This window comes from Conger conger, chromosome 15 (assembly GCF_963514075.1).
Source record: "Conger conger chromosome 15, fConCon1.1, whole genome shotgun sequence".
Taxonomy (NCBI): Eukaryota; Metazoa; Chordata; class Actinopteri; order Anguilliformes; family Congridae; genus Conger; species Conger conger.
The window spans coordinates 15595932-15618019 of NC_083774.1; the positions used below are offsets into that span (position 1 = coordinate 15595932).

A 22088-nucleotide genomic window follows, 5' to 3' on the forward strand; every position below is an offset into this window, starting at 1 on the left:
GATTTCATTGCACATCAGAAAAATACCATCGGAATCACATATGAATCGCATTAGTAACCGAGTAAACGTAGATTATCGTGTTTATTCTGCGTTCTAATCCAGCCACTGTTAAATCATGCTGCGGCATTTATACGCATACACCAGTGCATCAACGTTTTAGATTTTAATGTGACCTAATGTGTTATTCTGTGCCAAATCTACCGTTATTGAAGCAATATTTTCATTTTAAGTGTGCATTCACACATTTTTGTGACTGAAAACTACAACCAATTTTACAGTGCATGACATTTTACAGAACTTGAAATTGATGTGCCACCACGAAAAAATAAGTATTGTGTTCAAATATTGTTTTAAATAAAAAATGATGCTATAGGACTAATTTGTCTCGGTGTGGTGTTACTTAGCTCTTATTTCAACAGAACCTGCCATCCCGGGATGAAACTGCATTTTCGCCCCAGACGTCAGTGTGAAAGTGGGTCACTTCGTCAAGTAGCCAATGGGGAGCCTATGAGTGCAAATGGGGAGGGAGCTTCTGCTGCGCCAACAGCTATTTTATGACAGGAGTAGCTAGCTTGTCAGTCGTTGCTTCTGTGCATCTAGCTTGCTAGAACTAAGGTTATTCACTTTGATTGCTACTGCTGCCAGGATGTCTGAAAACAGGGATAAGGCAACCGATCAAATGAAATTTTGGAAGGAGAGCAGGTCCTCCCAGGTAAGTTAATGCTCGATGATTATTTAGGTAGCTTTAGCTAGCATTGTAGCTAGCTACGTAGCGCAGCTAGCTAGCTAAACAGTCCAAGCAAGGAGGTCGTTTCAGGACAGGCTGTGTCGCGGGTCTTATTTGTGAGCAAGTTACACTGTGTGCAGCTTCTTAAAGTTACAGTACTTTGAAACCAGTTTGTTTCGTTTCTGGTTTTTCAAATGCAAATCTCTTAAACACTTTTGTTTAAAATTTTCCAATATTAGGCTATGTTGTCCTGATACAGTCAGCCGTATAGCTTACTGTGGTAACTTGGCCTACAAGACTGCAAGGGACTTTCATGCTTCATTCCCCCGCTTAGTGTTATGAAAATAAGTGGAATATCAGGAAATGTATCGTTAAGTTGCATTTGGAATCGTATTTTGTGTTTAACGTTATACGTTTACCAACAAGTTTGCTAGTTGGCTACATAAAATGTATACCAGTTGACATGACACATATTGCAGATAAAGAGGACTGAAATTTGAAATTTGGTAACTAAGCTATTAGCTAGAGTTTTGAAGCAGCTAATAACCACATAGCCTACAGATGACAGAGCGCAGCTGAAACATGTATTTTTTCGACTCATGGCTGTGCACAGAGCCGGCCGCTGCCGTAAACACTATGCTATCTTTCAGGGTCACAATCATCGCTGGGCCAAGTCTTTATTATTATTACTATTATTTATTATTTATTATTATTATTATTATTATTTAATGTGATTTTGGTGCACTTGAAGGTCTGTTCTGGCAGTGCAGAAGCTTTGGGAATGATTAGTGCCTTTACTGCTGACCTTGGTGCTGTTGTTTGTACTGAACTTTGTCCACAGTTGCATAACTTTAGAGGCCCTATGATCCAGATACATTCGCCCATTGAATTTCAAAAAGCTAGAAGTTATTATAAATGTTGTCGTTTATAGGCTGGGCTGTGATGGGAAAGGGATGGAAAATATGCACTGTTATCCTCCAGCCCAGCACAGTTCAACCTGTCGAGTGACGGTAGGGGCATGTTCCCAATGCCCATTACTGTACAAAAGCACTCTCTTTATGTCAGAAAACGGACATTCTGACGACTGGAGCAGGGGTTCCGGTCGGAGACAAGCTGAATGAGCAGACCGCGGGCCCCCGGGGGCCGCTGTTGGTCCAGGATGTGGTGTTCACCGACGAGATGGCGCACTTTGACCGGGAACGCATCCCAGAGCGGGTGGTCCACGCCAAAGGAGCCGGTGAGTCCGGGTAGTCTCGGGCGGCTGGTATATTATAATTAAGATTAACTTACTGAACTTCGTGGTACCTGGATGGCTTGACTTATCGCGGGTCCTGTTCAAACATGGTCTGTGCTGCATTTTTTTCAATACCTGAGAAGCGCGAGTTAAAAAAAAAAAAAAAAAAAAACCAACCACAGAATTCAGAGGAAATCTGAGTTTTGATCATGTGAGCAGTTTTAAAGGTTTCTCCCACATAAGGAAATTCCTTGTGTTTGCTGTATTGTAGGTCAGGCTATTAGGTTCTTAGTGACTGCCATAATTCCCTTGCACCCACTGCCCCCACTCCAGCCATTTATTTTTAATCTCTAATAATGAAACAGCAACATAGTTTCATGTTAATAATGAATTCTGCCAAGGTTAAAAATTTTGTTTTGTGGAAAACTCTCGTGTGCTGTGTTTTTCTCATTAAAAATACATTATTTAACTTGGAGAACATGTTGCCTGAAAGAGTGACAAAGGTGCAACACGATATCTTGTGGTGCATCTGCCTATGAATGGGATCCATTGTGGAAAGGCCCAACTACAGTGAGCTTACAGGGGGACAGCAAGTGAACTGCAGGTTTTTTTCCTGTCTGTGTCATGGTGTAGGAGCTTGACTGTGGTCTGGGTTTCCCCCTCTCTTCACAGGAGCGTTTGGATACTTCGAGGTCACTCATGACATCAGCCGTTTCTGCAAGGCCAAAGTGTTTGAGCACGTGGGCAAGACGACGCCCATCGCTGTCCGTTTCTCCACTGTGGGTAAGCTAAATGTGGGAGACGTTGGGCTTCCTTGGACTGTCGTATTTGGGGCCTTGGGCTTTGGCAAAAATGCTTTTGGAAATTAAATTGGTTTCATTTTCCTTTTTAGAAAAAACCAAAAAATGTTGAACAAAGATATGCCTCTTTTTTTTTTTTGGCAGGCCTTTTTGTAAATGTGGAGACTCTGATAGAGAGGCATGGGCATGTTTACCAGTGCAGTTCTGGACTGCGATCCCTTCTGACCTTTTGACCTCATCAGTGTCCTTGTGGAGGGTACCACCCCTGCCACAGTTTGCTTTTTTGAAATCAAACCAAATAGTCGTTGAGTAACAGCCCGTTGGAACGCATGGTCTAGTCTGGGCTAGCAGTGCAGCCTGTCACGTGTTTGGCCCAGGCACTGGAGTGCTATCTTTTATCAAAACCTGCATTGTGCCCGTTCAACATGCCAGCCTGTGTATGCCCCGCCCCCTGGCTCTTGATTGACATGGTTCATACGTTGTGTTCCACGCTGCTTCTACAGTGCCCCCGAGTGGCTCTTATGAATAATAACTGAATTTATATTAATAATGCACAGGGGTTTTATTTTTATTCCTTTGTTCTGGAATTCCCATATAAAGCTGATGTGTAAGGTCAATTTTGTTCTTCAAAATTGACTTTTTCGGCTTGGGTTAATTAATTAATCCTTTGTTTGTTTCTCTGTCTATCTGTATGTTCACACCGATGAGCGAAAACATTATGACCACTCGCAGATTAAGCAAATAGTGTTGATTATCATGTAACAACGGTGCATCTGGGATATATTAGACAGTAAGCGAACAGTTGGTTCTTGTAGTCGATGCGTTTGATGCGGGAGGAATGGGCAGGCGTAAGGACCTGAGCGGGCCAAATCGTTAAGGCCAGAAGACTGGGTCTGAGCATCTCTGAAACTGCTCCTGGTCAGCAGCAGTGAGTACCTAACGAGAGTGGAGAGGACGGATGAACCAGAAACCAGTGTTGGGCACCCAAGGCTCATCTATGCGCGAGGGCAACGAAAGCTATCCCGGCTGGTCTGAACCGACAGAAGGGCTACTGTGCCACAAGTCTCAGTTAACGGTGATGGTGGTTACAGGAGGAATGTGTCACAACACACACACACACACACAGCCTGCTGCGTATGGGGCTGCATAGCCGGTCAGAGTGCCTATGCTGGGCACATGAGCGTCGGAACTGGGCCTTGCAGCAATGGAAGAAGGTTGCGTGGTCCGATGAGTCCCGTTTTTTCTTTTCCATCGTGTGGACAGCCGGGTACGTGTTCGCTGTTCGCCGTTCGCCCGGGGCAGAGGTGGCACCAGGACGCGCTGTGGGCACGGTGTGGGAATGGTTTGAGGAACGTGGCGAAGCCTTCAAGGTGTGGCTCTGGCCTCCAAATTCACCAGATCTCCGTCCGAACCGTTCCGATCCACGTTGGCTCCACCTCGCATCTTGCGTGACTGAAAGGATCTGCTGCTAACTGCTGTCTTGGTGCCGGATACCACAGGGCACCTTCAGAGGTCGTGTAGAGTCCAAGCTGTTTCGGCAGCACCCGGAAGACCAACATCATATCAGGCAGGTGGTCATAATGTTTCGGCTCATCAGTGTATATCTGTCCATCTATGACGATAACTTGAGATTTATTGCAAGCTCCAATATCTGATGTATACAATAAGAGAGGAGTCAATGGCATGCCACCAATGTAATGTTTGGCTCTATGCAGAACCATCATTAACAGTCTCTATTTTTCTATGTTGTCTGTGTATGGCTTATGTTCACCTGTTGATTGTGTGTGTGTGTGTGTGTGTGTGTGTGCGCGCGCGTGTGCGCGTGTGCGCGTGTGCGTGTGCGTGTGGGCAGCTGGGGAGTCTGGTTCTGCAGATACAGTGCGGGACCCGCGGGGTTTTGCGGTGAAGTTCTACACAGACGAGGGAAACTGGGACCTGACGGGCAACAACACGCCCATCTTCTTCATCAGAGACGCCCTGCTGGTGAGTCAGCCGTGCGTCTCCCTGCTCCTCCGCCAACCGCGTTGCCTGCCCGAGGGCCCGTTTACAGTGTCCCCCCCCCCCCTCTGTCCGCAGTTCCCCTCCTTCATCCACTCCCAGAAGCGCAACCCCCAGACACACTTGAAGGACCCGGACATGGTGTGGGATTTCTGGAGCTTGCGGCCCGAGTCACTGCACCAGGTACTGGACCTCCGTCCTGCCTGGAGCTGCTTCTGCGTCCGGGGCCAGCTCGTAGGAGCCGTGTCCGCTGTAAGGAAATGTGGTGGTTTTATCTGCGTCTCCCTCCCCCGTGTTGTAGGTGTCCTTCCTGTTCAGTGACCGTGGCATTCCCGACGGCCACCGTCACATGAACGGCTACGGCTCTCACACCTTTAAGCTGGTCAACGCTGAGGGCAATGCCGTCTACTGCAAGTTCCACTACAAGGTAACACTGCACTGTGAGGGAGTGAGAGTGTTTGTTTCACTGCAGTGTCAGTGTGTGCGCGTGCGTGTGTGTCCGTGTGTCTGCGTGTGTGCGTGCGTGTCTGTCATCTGTGTCATCTCTGTTAGTGAGTACAGTACAGGGGTTCAGTACAGTGATGTCACTCTCACACTTCAGATACTGTGTGTGAGTGGACTATTAATGCTCTCTAATCTGTCCACGCTGAATTTAGCCTGAGGTGATGTTCGCTGGTTTCAGACTGACCAGGGCATTAAAAACATCGCTGCAGAGGACGCGGATCGCCTGGCGTCCACTGACCCTGACTACTCCATCCGAGACCTGTACAACGCCATCTCCGACGGCAGGTTCCCCAGCTGGACTTTCTACATCCAGGTCATGACCTTCGAACAGGCTGAGAAGTTCCCCTGGAACCCGTTCGACCTGACCAAGGTACCACCGCCCTTCATTGCCCCTCGACTCTATTACTGCAGCGTCATTCTCCACAGCTCATCCACTGTAATCTAACAAACAGCAGTGTTTCCAGAACGTGGCTGCCTTACGGTCACCCACCCCTGGCCTTCACCTCCACTGCCTCCCAGTTCACCAAATAATCAAATTGCTGCTTACTGCTGCTTACTGCTGCTTACTGCTGCTTACTACCTACGGAGCCCTTTTACATCTCTTACCTGCTTCACTGATCCTCTGGAACTCTCCGAACGCATCAGACACTGCTTCTATCCCCATATACAAAACACTTTCTTTTAAGACCGCTTAGAATGGCAAATATAGATTTTGAATGGCAGTTTTTACTTCATTTGCCTTATTATGCTAAAGTGTTAAAGTACCCCAAAATATAATAATTATATTACGTGTAAGTATTATTATAATTCTAGAATTGCATGTGTTCAAACTATTTTGATGCATGACGCAGTGCTTCGGTTTTACCACAAGGGGGCGACCAAGCCCACGTTCCATAATAATTGAATGTGCAAACTGACTGAAGACTGACTCCATGATGGAGTTTTAAGAGTCAGGTAATGCCTTTGTATGAAATATGAATATGCTAAATGTTAATGTGAAAATTTCATTTTATGCCCACGCCCCACCAGATTTGGTCCCATAAAGACTACCCCCTCATACCCGTGGGCAGGTTGGTCCTGAACCGCAACCCCGTCAACTACTTTGCCGAGGTTGAGCAGCTGGCCTTCGACCCCAGCAACATGCCTCCGGGGATTGAGCCCAGCCCCGACAAGATGCTGCAGGTGAGGAGGGCTTTCGGTCACGGACGCGTTCGCGTCTCTGCGCGTGGCTTTGGGTTCTGAACCCGCGTGTGGCCCCTCCCCGCAGGGCCGTCTCTTCTCCTACCCAGACACCCACCGGCACCGCCTGGGCGCCAACTACCTGCAGCTCCCCGTCAACTGCCCCTTCAGGACCAGAGTGGCCAACTACCAGCGGGACGGGCCCATGTGCATGTTCGACAACCAGGGTGAGTGCGCTGGGGCGTTTCATTCTGCAGGTTTACAGCAGGCTGCTGTCGACAGGACCATATGTTTTCCAGAACAAAAAGATTCCTAGAACATGCTGAGATGACCAGGGTTAAAAAAACATTTAGTGAATTAACATGTTTCTTACAAACAGCATCAAGTTTGAAAGTGAAATTGTGTGCTGAAATGCAGCTGTTTGCTGTTGTGCTCTCTGTCCACCAGGTGGAGCCCCTAATTACTACCCCAACAGCTTCAGTGCCCCGGACACGCAGCTTTGCTTCATGGAGTCCAAGTTCAGGGTGTCCCCCGATGTGGCACGCTACAACAGCTCGGACGAAGACAACGTCACGCAGGTACCAGGGCTCCCCAAACCCGTTTCAGACTGTGAGCTGGCCTTAAACAACGCGGTATGAGGCCTCAGTACTCCTTCATGACTGTGAGCTGGTGTTAAACACGGTGTTAAAAAGCCTCAATACTCCTTCATGACTGTGAGCTGGTGTTGAGCAGGGTGTTAAAAAGCCTCCATGCTCCTTCATAACTGTGAGCTGGTGTTAAACAGGGTGTTAAAAAGCTCCATCATAACTGTGAGCTGGTGTTAAACAGGGTGTTAAAAAGCTCCATCATAACTGTGAGCTGGTGTTAAACAGGGTGTTAAAAAGCTCCATCATAACTGTGAGCTGGTGTTAAACAGGGTGTTAAAAAGCTCCATCATAACTGTGAGCTGGTGTTAAACAGGGTGTTAAAAGCTCCATCATAACTGTGAGCTGGTGTTAAACAGGGTGTTAAAAGCTCCATCATAACTGTGAGCTGGTGTTAAACAGGGTGTTAAAAAGCTCTATCTTAACTGTGAGCTGGTGTTAAACAGGGTGTTAAAAAGCCTCAATGCTCCTTCATAACTGTGAGCTGGTGTTAAACAGGGTGTTAAAAAGCCTCAATGCTCCTTCATAACTGTTAGCTGGCTTTAAACAAGTTATGAACGGAACCTGATGGGCATGTCTCCACCAGTGTGACCTTATGCCAGCACGGCAGGTAAAACATGAGTGGACCTAAAAGGAGGTGTGTTTGTGCTGCATGGGTGACGGGCAGGCTGTGGGGTCACGTGACCTGGTCAGGTCTAACGGGTGGATACCTGGGGGCAGGTGCGGACCTTCTTCACACAGGTGCTGAACGCGGACGAGCGGCGGAGGCTGTGCCAGAACATGGCGGGGCACCTGAAAGGGGCGCAGCTCTTCATCCAGAAACGCATGGTCAGTAATCACACGTCCCTCGCGATAACCACCTCCACACCACCAGGGGGAGCTCTCACCGCCCGGTTCTCCTCGCCTTCCCCCAGGTGCAGAACTTGATGGCCGTCCACCCGGACTACGGGAACGGAGTGCAGGAACTGCTCCACAAGTACAATGCAGAGGCCCAGCAGGTGAGATGCAGATGTTTGGCCTTCCTGGTCACCCTGCTCACTTTAAGTTCTATAAAAGCAAACCGCAGATGATCTAATAAAGTGACTGCTGTGGTTGTGCAATGGTTTGTTAAAACTCACTCCATGGACCTAGCCTGAACAGAAATGAGTGAATTGTATTGCTGATGTCATTAAATGTTTGTGCACGTGGTTGTTAATTAACACCCTGTCCATGTGTTAATGACAGTGGCGCTGGGAGTACTGTTGAATGAATCAGAAATGTCACAAAGGCATTTGACATGTCGCTTCTTCATTTAATTTCATCCCAATTAGTCCTGTATCTGTGGCATATTGTCTGTAATGCGTTTTTACTTATTTACACAACTCAAGTCAGTTTATTGTGCCTCACTGCCTTGCGTTGCCTCCCCATCTCTTCCTCCCTCCCCCATGTTTTCCTTCTTTAACTCTCCTTTCTCTCTCCTCCTGCATCCCCCTCTCCCTGCCTGTCTCTCTCTCCCCCACAGAAGGCCGTGCGAGTGTACACCAGGGGCGGGGCTTCGGCCGCTGCCTCAAAGATGTGAGCGGGGTGTGGTCTGCTCGGGGGGCTCCCGCGCCCCCATAACCCCCTACTCCCCCATAATCCCCTACTCCCCCATAATCCCCTACTCCCAGATAATTCCCTACTCCCCCATAATCCCCTACTCCCCCGTAATCCCCTACTCCCCCGTAATCCCCTACTCCCAGATAATTCCCTACTCCCACATAATCCCCTACTCCCAGATAAACCCCAACTCCCCCGTAATCCCCTACTCCCAGATAATTCCCAACTCCCCCATAACCCCCTGCTCCCCAATAATCCCCTACTCCCAGATAATTCCCAACTCCCCATAAACCCCTACTCCCAGTGCACTTAACTTTCTATTCCTCATAAGGAGCCATGCCTCTAACCCCCACCCCACCCCAAACACAAGCAGTCATCTCAGTTATTTTGCGTGAGCGTGCCAGGTTTAGTCAATTACGAGCAAATGAACACGACTGCTGTCTGATGCATGTTTTGGCTCGAGTAAGACTGATTGTGGTTTAGATTAATTTTTCGTCCCAATGCTTTTGTAACCCTATCATTCCAAGCTATTCCGACTGTGTGCGTGTGTTTGCGTGTGTGTGCGTGCGTGTACTGCGTGCCTTTTTAAAGCTAGGGTAATCTCATTTATACAGACAGCATTTAGGCATTACTCACACACATATGTGATTAGGCAGTGTGTTGCAGGTCAATTTGAGACCATGTTGTTTAAGAGTGACTGTGATCTATATCAAATGAAGCCAAGCTTGGGTTAAAATGTTCATGGTAACTTGGGTATTGCTGGCAGGACAAAGGAAGAAATCTTTGATGTTTGGGCGCCCTGGGCACCGTTGCATTACCTTCATTAAACAGAGAATGGAATATACTCCTGAAAGCCACTGACATTCTCTAACATTCTCTTCCTGTTGCATCAAAAACTATTTCCGCAGACTGAGAATGAAATTTAGCCTTTGATACTTGCCAAATCAGTTATTATATCAAGCTATACATTACCTCCGCCTCTTTCTTGAAGGTGAGCAATTTTTATTTAAACAGCATCTGCCTTGAAGTTGCCTTGAACAACAGACATTGAAACGTCTGATTCTTTTTCATTCATGGTTTATTCGACAGATATGGAAGTGTTTTGACAGCACGCACAAGTAGCAAAAAAGTCAGATGTGTTCAGGCAAAATTACAACACAAACATGAAATGATTGATTATAAATCACGCTCATTATCAGAGCCCTTACTTGTAGATGCTGATAGTCACTTGTTGGCAGATGTTACGTACCATGTTTATTACAAATTGAGTGCATAAAGATCCAAGAATGTAATTTCTTAGCACAGTAATTGGGGACTATGCACATTGGAAGATGATTGTTTGGAAAAAAAAATGAGAATGTTCAATTCATTCAAAACATTTCAAGACTTTGTTTTTTTTTGTGCATTTTCTTAAAGACCCCGTTGTGTCCTAAAAGGAAATTGTAAGCAGAATCAGGCATTATGATCGATAGTCATTGCTTATGCCTTTCATTTCTGTCAGTGATGGGAGGAGAAGCTTTGTCAATCTCAAAAAGGGGTCATCATTATTTAATCGGTCTTTCGTTGGTCAGTAGTGTTTTTGTCATGACGACCATGATTGCTGGGGGTTCCAGCACTCACAGGATGACTTGGCTACGATTAAGCACTGAGCGTCATACCACTCACGCCTTTCGCCTCTTCGCTCCTGTTCTTCGTTGAGTGCGTCTCCGTGTTCCTGTCATGCAAAATAAGAAACCACAAATCAATAGAACAGGTGCATGCATGTCTACGGGGGAAAAGGGCACTGCTTTTTTCTTTCTTATTATTATTATTATTATTATTATTTTAATACCCAATAATTTAAATTGCTTTTCAATCTATTACCATGTTTGAAACAAACATTCTTACTGGTCGTAGTCTTGAGTTAACTCTTTGTGCGCTTTAACCGTAGAGCATTGAAATAATGGGGAAAATCCGTTTGACCTTCACGACTACACAGCATATACTCGTATCCTCCAGGCCGTTTACATTGCCATGAAATGTTAATTGTTCTTTTCTGTAACTCTCCATCCATCCGTCTCTCAAGTGAAATTGTTGATTCTAATAATATGCAATTGCACTGTGAATGCGTTCGAGCTTAATTATTTTGTGCATATTAAATAAAAACGAATTGATACTATATATTTACTTATTTTTGTAGTGCTGACCATTTTGCAAGAGAATATGTGCTATTGTGCGTGAAGTCTATTCCTGTGCTTGTTTCAAACTTGAATAAACTTATCTTTCCAAGTATTGACATTCTGCATGTTTTTATGGTATATCTGTGTCTTTAAATCTAAAGTTGGTTTGGGACATTAGTGGTAAACCAGGGGTGTCAAACTGAATCCCCAGGGGGCCGCAGTGTCTGCGGGTTTTTGTGGTTTCCTTTCAATCAGCTGACAATTAAGGCAAATTAAGGCCTTGGGAACAAGGCGTGTGGATACTTTAACGAATCAATGACTTGAATGAACCCAGAACACCCCAAAAACCAGCAGACACTACGGCCCTCCAGGACTGGAGTTTGACACCTGTGTGGTAAACCATTTTAAACCGTATCGCATTTAAAGTATACGGGGGATACTTTTTAGAATTTAGAGAAAGATATCAGCAGTAGCCACAGGCGCAGTAATGTAAATCTTGCAGCCGAGGGGAAGGGCATATTTGAAAATGGCAGGCGCATTACTGGACCGCCTAGAACGTGTGTGAGTTTAACAAAAGCTTTCTGCCTCTAGAGAATTGAACTTCCATACCCGAATTGCGTCACAAGTTTTCCCAAACATAAACTGACACCCCTCCACCAATCTCCAAATGAGGGTCTCCCTTAAAACAACTCCTACTGAGACCGACAGCATTAACACCGCCAACTGGAACACAAAGTGGATTACTAACTCAAAAAACACAAATTAAACTTCTGTCAACTTTGAAGACACTGAAATAAAAATGACAAACACTGATCTCAAATGTAAAATGTCTCCAGTCATAATTTAAGTATCTAAGGCTTGAGAGTCCGATACTTAAGGCAAATTAGTTTATTTGTCAATCAACGAAATCAGTCGCTCTGACAATCATGGCCAATTGTTGTAGGCTGCATGTTAAGAGACGGTTACATAACCAAGCAACACGAGTACAGAACATTACACCAGAAGCATGGAGGCATTGCATATGCATTTGGCCGCTTTGGCTATTATTTCGCTTCTTATAGTTTTGTTTAAATATAGATTTCCGTATTTTGTGAAGGATGTCCTGTATACTTTTAGGATTGCCAGGATTTCGTGGCGAATGAGACACATTTTAAATAAAAGGCCATTATACACAATTTTAGACTGCTTTTTGGAAGCGGCAAAGAAAAATCCCAACAAAACCTTCATTGTTTTTGAGGGGAAAACGTTCTCTTACTCGGAGGCCGACAAATGGAGCAACAAAGTTGGCAGAAGTCTGTGGAATCACGCGCCTGTAACGGAGGGGGACACTGTCGCGCTTTTCCTGGGGAATGAGCCGTCTTACCTGTTGATCTGGCTCGGTTTGGCTAAGATAGGATGTGCTGCTGCACTGCTGAATTACAACGTCAGGTCCAAGTCCTTGCTGCACTGCTTCTCCTGCTGCGGAGCAAATGTCCTTATTGTGGCTGCAGGTAGGGTGGCACCGTCAAGTTCTGGAATTCGTACAAATGTGGCTACAGTTGTGTTGCTAGATGTAAATCTTGCCCCAAAGTGTTTCTAAATGGCTAATTGCAAAATTATTTGTTTTAAAGTGTGACTTGTGAAGTTTGGTGGTCTGACGCTTTAACGTCTTTTATTTTATTGTATTTTATTTATATATTTACAGTGTTTATTATTTTTATTTGTGTTGTCTGTCTCTGTGTTGTCTCTGGGTTAATGTAAAGCACTTTGAGCTACATTTTATGTATGAGAGGTGCTATATAAATTAAGTTTATTATTATTATTCACTTTCGCAAATGTGCCTTGGTTCATGGATGCATATAAGCCCATCAAGCGTTGGAAGATAAATAATAATAGTTGGGCATTTCTTTAACACAAAGCGCAGCGAAATTGTTTAAATTACTAACAACACATTGGATTACTATCGATTCGAATGTATGTTTCTTAATTAGAATTAAAAGATGCGGTTGAAGAAGTGCTGCCGACTCTGCGCGAGCAGAATATCTCAGTCTTCCTCCTCGCGGAGGAATGCGACACTGAGGGTATGGAGAGCCTCGCCGACAAGATCGAAGAGGCCTCGGATGAGCCCCTGTCATCGGCGCTGCGCGCTAACGTGACAATTGGAAGCCCTGCACTGTACATATACACCTCAGGCACAACGGGTAATGCAATATTTTTCGATTCAGTAAGCGCTATTAATGAATTTTACTTCCCCCTATAATATAACTTGAAATAGCAAAAATTGAGAAAATGAGACAAGGGAGTGACCTTAGCGGATGTTGTAACCTGCACAGCACCTCTTTGGACATTAAAAAGGACCAGGACAAAATTTGCCTTAGGATGGATGCGAGAATCAAGCAAATAATTTAAATCCAAAAACATAGCTCCACACTGATGGCTATGGCCAATGCAAGCAGCGACTATTGACTTCCGCTTATACACAAGTGTGAAACCTCGTTGCTTTGCCAACGTCACTACGGATTTGTTTCTGATTGGGCCATTTTACAAGTTTAGCCTATTGGTGGTTATTTGATTGAACTGTATATGTTACTGTGTGCGAAAATGCCATTGAGGGTATTGGTTTATGATAAACTGCATATTTAATTATTTAATTTAGCAAAATTGGTTTATTTATTGGTCTGTCACATTTACGCAAAATATTGGTTGGTATTGTTGCAGCTGTAGCTACAGTGAATGTGTGCGCCTTTGCTAATGGCGTAGAATGCTAAAAACGCTGTAATTATGTGACTTGGTGTCTGCCCACCACTGATATTAAACAGTTACGCGCGTTCCTGATTCACCAAGGTCTCCCCAAGGCTGCAGTGATCACTCAGCAAAGACTGTGGGGAGCGTCTTCCCTTCAGACCGTAGGTGGGGTTACCGCCGAGGACGTGGTCTACATTACTCTCCCACTGTATCACACTTCTGGGTTTGTGGTTGGGTTTACTGGCGCCATTGGAAGTGGTAAGATAACTTAACGTTACATCACATTACAGTTATTTAGCTGATGCCTTTTATCCAAAGCGATTTACAGTTCATTAAGAAGGGACCAATCCCCTTGGAGCAATGTGAGGTTAAAGGCCTTGCTCAAGGGTCCAACAGCTGCAGTGATCTTATTGTGGCTACACTACTTGAACCACCAACCTTCCCCATCCCAGTCAAGCACCTTAGTCACTGGGCTTTAGGCTTCCACAATCGTCTTTATAATTCCATTTCTAAAAAGTTTATTTTAATGAAAAATGTTATCCAATGCCCATATCACCCTGTGAAAAAGTAATTTCCCCCTTAACGCAAAGAAGAATGGTATACAATTCCTCCATAGTCATGTGAAAGACTTATCAAATTATAGGAAGTGTTTGGTTACAATTATTGCTGCTAGTAACCAGTTAAGTTTGGGGTTTTTTTGTTTAACATTGCCATTTTTTTGCATGTTTCATTAAATAAATAAAATTACAGTAGTGTGCAGTGATGATTATATACTTAACATTACATTCCATTAATGGCATTTGGCTGACGCTCTTATCCAGATGGATGTACAGTTGATTAGACTAAGCAGGAGACAATCCTCCCCTGGAGCAATGCAGGGTTAAGGGCCCAAGGGCTGTGCGGATTGTGGCTACCGAACCACTGACCTTGCAGGTCCCAGTCATGTACCTTAACCACTACAATACAGGCCGCCCGCTAGACAATGAAGATAAACAAAGTACAATTCAAGTATTTATTTAATGTAATATTGGTTCATGTAGATGAAAATAAGTAAACATATAACAATATATTGTGAAAACAATCAATATCAAGTCAATATCTAGTGTGGCCACCGTGTGATTACAGCATTTAATCTTTCCGGTATAGTGTTCACATTCTTTATTTTTTCACTCGTTAAACCATTCCATATGGTTTGAAGTTCATTCCAAAGAGATTCTCTCGATGTTACAACAGATTTCCTGGTATCCAGCAAAATCAGATTAAGGTCTGGACTTTGAGCGGGCCAAGTCATAACTTTTATGTCACTTTTCGACTGAGATAGTTCTTGCACAACTTTAAAGTGTGTTTAGGATCATTGTCTTGTTGAAAATAAAATCCCTGACCAATCAGTCTCTTTCCAGATGGTAATGCATGCCTCACAAGGATGCTGTGATACTTCTTCTGATCCATGATTCCGTCGATTTTTATGAGATCACCAGCTCCTTTTGAGCAGACTGAACCCCAAACCATAACATTGCCACCTCCATGTTTTACTGAAGGGGTTAAACAGTCACTTTTGAATGATACATAAGTTCAGCGTTTGAACTTCAAATTGATTCATCAGTCCAAAGAACTTGTTCCCAGTCTGCTGGTGTCCAATCCTTGAATTTCTTTTTTTGATGCTGGCAGAAGTGGTTTTTTGGCTGCAAAACGATCCATCAGACCATTTTCACAGAGGCATCTGGAGCTAGTAGATCTTGATGCTTTCATGTCTTCACTTCTAGCGCTATTAATATCATCACAGTGTTGTTGTGCTGTCAACCGCCAATTTATTTTACTTGTCATACACAGATAACGAACATCAGAGGCACTTAACGTCCATTTTGCACCTCTATTGCCACTAGTTTTCAGCAAACCGGTCTCTTTGAAACGCTTGATGGTGTTTCTTACAGTGCCATGGCTGCATTTAGTATCATCATCTTCAGAAGTGACCAACCGGCATCATATAAGGCTACAATGCGGCTACGAACAATCTCAGGGAGCTCCTTCCGTCATGGCATCATTTTAACACTGTGACACTGCTCAAAGTTCGTGTTACCTTAAATACTGGAACAACTGATCATCAGAAGTAATTTTGCAGAATAATGTTGCTTCAAACCAGTTTAAACTAATTGTTCAGCATCAGCAATCATGGAATGAGCCTTCAAACATGCATTCATGCAATGCAAAAGTAAAAAAATAAAAATTGTGACACCTTTGATTTTTTCAGTGTTTCTGTTTATTAGCCATACTTTTACCCCAATGTAATTTTGGGAATGATTTTTTTTGTTCTCATTGCCTACAATAGTATTGTTCAATACATTTTCACCAGTATTTTTTAAGGAAGTAATATATTAGGACCCCTTTTAGACAAACATTGTGGTGTATAATCATCTCTGCACACTACTGTATATTAAAAATATTTTGTGTTTACTCTGCTTCCTTTTGTCTAATGTTGCATTTTGTCTAAAGATCTGAAACCATTCAAAGGAAATCAGGAAGGGGCAAATACAGTTTCATGGCACTGTATATCATCTTTATGGTAAAATTGTCAGATTACTGGCTTTTACAATGGTCAACTGCTGTACAAATGATTCCCAGTTGGGGCTCTGCCATTGAACCCTTGAGCAAGGTACTCAACCGAAGTTGCTTTAGTAAAATATCCTGTAGTATAAATGGACTGTTTGTAAAAATGAATGTAATCTGTGCATACATTTAATCTGGATAAACTACCAAAAATATGTAATGTAGTTTTCGGTTTTCTTCCATCCAGAAAAAATTATTGGCACTTCTGTTTTGTCTCTTTAGGTGCAACCATTGTTCTACGGAGGAAGTTTTCTGCCTCTCAATTTTGGGATGACTGCAGGAAGTACAATGTTACAGTGATACTGTACATAGGGGAACTCATGCGCTATCTCTGCAGCACATCAAAGGCATGTACACCTGACTTTGAACTTGAATGAGGGTTGTTAAGTACCTTATAGGTGGTTCCAGATACCCATAGGTGACGATTAAGTCAGCATTTGGACGGGGCAGCCTGTAGCATAGTGGTTAAGGTAAATGACTGGGGCACGCAAGGTCAGTGGTTCTAATCCCGGTGTAGCCACAGTAAAATCCGCACAGCTGTTGGGCCCTTGGGCCCCTGCATTGCTCCTGGGGAGGATTGTCTCCTGCTTAGTCTAATCAACTGTACGTCGCTCTGGATAAGAGCGTCTGCCAAATGCCAATAATGAAAGGCATATTTGTGGTGTTTCTCTGTCTGCCTTGTGGTGTTTCTAATGCCCTCAGAAAAATCAAACCAAATCATAACTGTTTGGTTAAAAGGTTAGAAAAATTGTAATGGAATATTGAATGTCATCTTTGTCCCTATTCTACTTTTTTTTTTTTAAGTTTATTAGTTATGTGATAACTCTCAGAACCAGTGGCATACTTTCTCACCTGCCCAGAGAGATGATGAGCGAGACCACCGAGTGAGGCTTGCGATCGGTAATGGGGTCAGGGCAGACGTTTGGAAGGAGTTCCTGAACCGATTCGGGAGCATCAGTGTGTTGGAAATCTACGGTTCAACCGAGGGGAACATCAGCTTCATAAATTACACTGGGAAGGTTGGCGCTATTGGACGTGTGAATTTCCTCCACAAGGTAAATTTAAATGGTACCGTTCACAACTTTGATGAAGATTAGTGCATTTCTTTCCATGGTTTGATCTGGTTGTTGAACATATATGCTTCAGGCCCTCCTCTTCCATTAACTGATGAAGCACTAAGGTGCCAGGTCCATGCCCTTTTCCCGTTGTTTTTCCCTTGTCTGTCAATGCTTTTCTCTGTGTTTTGGCGTCTTCTGTTTCTTGTCCGGTGTTCGTGTCTCGTGTCCCACTTTGCTGTCCGTACTCTGTTCTGTTATGCTGTGTATTTTTCCGGTTCCGGTATTTCCTTTGTGTTTTTTTTCCCTTGTCACTTTCAGTAGTCTGTTTTGCCATTCATTCCTGTCATCTGTTCCCAAGTTAGTGTCTCCGCCTCCCTCTCCTTATAGTTATTTCCCTTTTTGTCATTCTGTCATGCCTCACCTGCTTCTCTTTGTCTGTTAATCAGTTTTGTATTTAAACCCACCTGTTTGCTCTTTGTAGATATCTTTTTTTTTTTTTTTTTTTTTGCCCTTTGCTAGTTTTTCTTGCCTGCCATAGTCACCTTATTCCTGAGTCTGTGCACGGGTCTCCTGACCCTGACACTAAGGCTTGTCTAGAAAGACTTTCATAAGGTTTATGGAACTAAAAGTTTTAGCCACTAAATATCTGGCAGTCAAGTCATTAGTCGCAATCAATAGCAGCTGTCAATGTATAACTTGGAAGACGTAAATGCATAAACCTATAACATAAAGATAAGTGCTCAGTAGCGCAAGAGGGAGACTAACAATGTGGTGATTCAAATGTTCTTGACTGAACATTCTAATGTTGGTGTAAAAATCACTCCTGCTAATTGCAAGCATTGGTCCTCTTGAACACTGACTTTAAAAAATGAAAAAAGATAAAATATTCCTAGTTTTAGGAATATATATATATATTTTTTACTCAAGTAAAAAACGCCTTTCTTAAATTGCTATAGCCAAGGGTTTTTTTTAAACTACTGCCCATGCATCAACAAAACGCCAATTGCTAATGACGCAATTACCAATTGCCTGTGTTGATGACAAATGTTATTTGGTGTGCTGCAGAAAGCATTCCCCTATGCACTGATTAAATATGACACACTGAGAGAGGAGCCAGTGAGAGACCACAGAGGGCTGTGCATTGAAGCTGCCAAAGGTGAGTCTGTGTGCTTTTAATGCTCTTAATGAACCCCAGTTCAGCTGAAGCGCATGCTCGCCCTCCAATGTACTCGTATGTATGACAGAGCCCATTTTAGACCACTCAGTCCTACAGGAGAGTAAGTACTCATTCCCTGATGACAGCTGGTAGCCTGGAGTCCTGGTAATACTCGGTTGATGTTTTGCTGAAGTTGGACTATAGGACCCAGCCTGTTCTCATGTCGTGTCTTTACCAACTGAGTCTTTCCATTGGAGCGGGAGATGACGGCGACGTAATGAAAACTGTTTTTATTCTTTTTTTTTTAAGGAGAGGCAGGGCTTCTGGTGTCCAAGATAACGAAGAAAGCTCCCTTCTTGGGGTACATGGGAAGCCTGCAGCTCACGGAGAAGAAGAGGCTACGGGACGTCTTTGAGAAGGGCGATCTGTACTTCAACAGCGGAGACCTGCTGAGGATCGACCAGCACAACTTCATCTACTTTCACGACCGTGTCGGGGACACCTTCAGGTACACCTGCCTGGCACACAGACATCCTGCCCCAAGGGCTTCAGCCTCACGTCACTAAGCTACTGTCAGACCTGGACTCTGGCTTAAACAATGTCACAGCACAATATCTTGCTGTTACTCAATAGCGACACACACTACAGTGATGCTTAAGAACAGCAGCGAGCTCTTTCCACACACAGCACAGCAAGGAGTGTTAATACTGACAAGCAAATGAAACCGTTTTGCTCTTGCCCTCCTTGTATGTAGCCTGGGGGTGGGCTGGGCTTGCATTGCACACAGTGCGTGTCTTTCCACGGTGTTTGACGCCTCCCCACATGGATGGCATCCTTGGCTATGCCTAGAACCAGCCCTGCTCACAGGTGTAGTGGCCAAACTATGGTGTCAAGCATGGTCTTAAAAACCTCCTGAGTTTCTTCATCTTCTACATGACTTGACTAGCTATTTGACACAGCAATTGCTTCGTGTGAAGAGAACTCCAGGTGTTGAAATGTGTTGGGAAACCTTACTTGCTGTGAGCGTCTCAGTACTGTTTGTGTCCTGCAGGTGGAAAGGGGAGAACGTGGCCACCACTGAAGTCTCAGACGTCTTCGCCATGGTCGACTGCATCCAGGAAGCCAATGTGTACGGGGTCAGAGTGCCAGGTGAGCCGCCTCTGTCTGTTTCTTTGTCAAAGCTCCGTTTTGTGTGTTTGGGTCTGGTCTGTTACTACATCCTCATGAGTGAAGATTTATATAATATTACAGAAACGTATCTTATTGACTACCCAGACCTTATGGGACACAAGTGGAGCACACAGCTCAGTACAGTGACATATTTCCCAGCAATCTTTGCATATCAGAAAAGAAGGCAATAGCCTTCCGCTGCCAAAGAAATTACCACTGATAATTTGCTCAAAGTGGCTACAGTTTTCCTTTGTTTTGGGGGAGGAGGAGCAGGGTGTTGCACATGGGGCCCAGTTTGGATGTAACATTGCGAAGGGGGGGGATTGACAAGGTTTTCTCAGATATTGGGGGAGGCGAACAGATATGGAACTGACAGCTGTGAGTGTATTCATTCTCCAAGGCCACGAGGGGCGGATAGGAATGGCAGCCGTCACGTTAAAAGAAGGTGCAGAGTTCGATCCAGCGAGCGTCTTCAGCCAGGTCAGCGGCCTGCCTGCCTACGCCCAGCCACGCTTCATACGGATCCAGGTAACGCTGACATAGTTCATCTGTCTTTCCCTCACCCGCTGACGCATATGTAAGATGTTAAAGAGCAGCTCATCTGGTGGAGGCACTGTGCTGTTGCTTGGGATTGAATCCGGACCGTGCCAGTCGCAACCGTTTACAGTCACTCCATAGGCTGTGCGTCAGCCAGGGAGGGTGGGTTCCGCAAGCTTGAGGCCCATGTCTATCACTATCTAATAATCCATGTTTATTGGGTGCCTGTGGACTGCAAGATAGAATGGTCTTCCTCCACCCCCACTCTATACGAGCTGAGCTGTAGTTTGAAGAAGCAGCTGGCGTGAATACAGCTTCAGTTGTAGATAACGGGCTATTCCATTTGAGATTAAATTTGCCAGTGTAAGGAAGCTGGCTGCTATTGTGATGGAACGTCTTATTGGAAACGGTGCTATCCAAACTGCTGGGTACTTGGGTAATGTTAGTAATTCACAACTGCCAGCAAGCTCGCTAGGTAGATGGCTTTATTAGCTTTGTTAACTATAAAGGTAGCTATCTACAAGGTTAAGATAACTACGCACCAGTAACTTCTACATGAATTCACAAAACTGTGTGCCTTATCATGAAGTACTCAATCATGTGATTGTGCTGTTTGCAATAAGGGGTTAAACATCACAAATGCCAGAAACTGAGGGATGCAGACCACATCATTATTTGGAGCCTCCTATTAATGATTATACAGAAAATAGACTTAACGCCTCTGTGAATTCTCCTGGAGAAGCTGAGTCTTTCAGTTCATTCTTGTCTTTTTATTATTGTGTTTTTTTAACGGAACAGTATCACGGATAGCCGAGTGTGTGCTTCCATGTGAACAGTGTAGAATTGGGAACACCACCCTACCCCTGGCCCTACCCCAGGCCCTAAGTGCAACAAGTTCATGAAAAAGGTTTCCAGTAAATAACTACTTTGACTATCGTTTTTGTTCTTTTTCTCTCTCCAATGTCAGGATTCTTTGGAGATGACTGGGACCTTCAAGCAGATTAAAGTAAAGTTGGTGGATGAGGGCTTCTGCCCTTCTGCAGTCCCTGACCCCCTCTACTTTCTGGACGACAAGGAAAAAAGCTATGTGCCAATGACCCAAGAGATTTACCATGCCATAGAGTCAGGGAGCATTAAGCTATGAAATTAAACTGGGTTTGTGAGTAAGGCCCAGGTGTATTCGCTCTACGTCTGTGTTTTCTGTGAGGAGGCTGTGTCATCTGTACATCACTTGGGATAAGAGAAGCTTCTTAGGGATCATTAGGTAATATACCTGTAGATTTTTCAGCTGATCTTAGGGATGCACGCATTTCTGTTCCATCTGCCAGTTGTTACCAAATGCAAGGCATTTGTCTGAAATGACATATTAGAAACATTTGTCTTTACACAATAAAGTATTTTTCTGAAGTGCCTTGTGTATGAAATACCATATTGTTCAGTTGTACATATACATGCACATATGTATACATACATTTGTTTTTTATGGTGAGGGAGACGATGTACAACCTTTCAAAATGTGACTGCAGCACAGGGACATCTGAGACGGTCATTTGCTGTTGAACACACAAAGTGCTCACTGAGTGTATATATTTTTATTAGGTAGACCTGTACATCAGCCAATCATGTGGCAGCAAATAAATGCATAAAAGCATGCAGACATGGTCAAGAGGCTCAGCTGTTTTTCAGTCCAAATGTCAGAATTTTTTTGTGATGTGACTTTTACCATGGAATGATTGCTGGTGATAGACAGGGTGATTTGAGTATCTTAGAAACTGCTAATCTCCTGGGATTTTCACTTACAACAGTCTCTAGACTGCAAAAACGTGCTGTTAATCAGAAAGGTCAGAGGAGACGGACCAGACTGGTCAAAGCTGACAGGAATGTGACAGTAATGCAGATAAATACCTAATAAAGTGCTCACTGAGTGTACAGTACACTTGAGAAAAACAGAAATGCTGGAAAACCCTGAGAGTGCCCCTTTACATGCCCCTTATATCATCAGCAATGAATAAATAT

At 44.2% G+C, this 22088-nt stretch overlaps 2 protein-coding genes across 2 annotated transcripts; both read left to right on the forward strand.

The window, feature by feature from the left end:
- Nucleotides 1–542: 542 nt before the first annotated feature.
- cat (catalase) lies at nucleotides 543–10935 on the forward strand. The gene is made up of 13 exons (XM_061221296.1): nucleotides 543–712; nucleotides 1793–1964; nucleotides 2634–2744; nucleotides 4614–4744; nucleotides 4838–4942; nucleotides 5061–5186; nucleotides 5442–5633; nucleotides 6293–6445; nucleotides 6531–6669; nucleotides 6890–7020; nucleotides 7807–7914; nucleotides 8001–8084; nucleotides 8588–10935. Exons 1-13 carry the CDS (start codon nucleotides 647–649, stop codon nucleotides 8642–8644), a joined length of 1575 nt encoding a protein of 524 aa, XP_061077280.1. The 5' UTR covers nucleotides 543–646; the 3' UTR covers nucleotides 8645–10935.
- Nucleotides 10936–11815: 880 nt separating this feature from the next.
- LOC133111386 (long-chain fatty acid transport protein 2-like) lies at nucleotides 11816–21479 on the forward strand. Its single transcript, XM_061221698.1, has 10 exons — nucleotides 11816–12313; nucleotides 12794–13003; nucleotides 13647–13805; nucleotides 16374–16498; nucleotides 17012–17206; nucleotides 18275–18365; nucleotides 18675–18873; nucleotides 19417–19514; nucleotides 19936–20063; nucleotides 21040–21479. The coding sequence occupies exons 1-10, from the start codon at nucleotides 11830–11832 to the stop codon at nucleotides 21214–21216; spliced, it is 1866 nt and encodes a 621-aa protein (XP_061077682.1). The 5' UTR covers nucleotides 11816–11829; the 3' UTR covers nucleotides 21217–21479.
- Nucleotides 21480–22088: the final 609 nt, after the last annotated feature.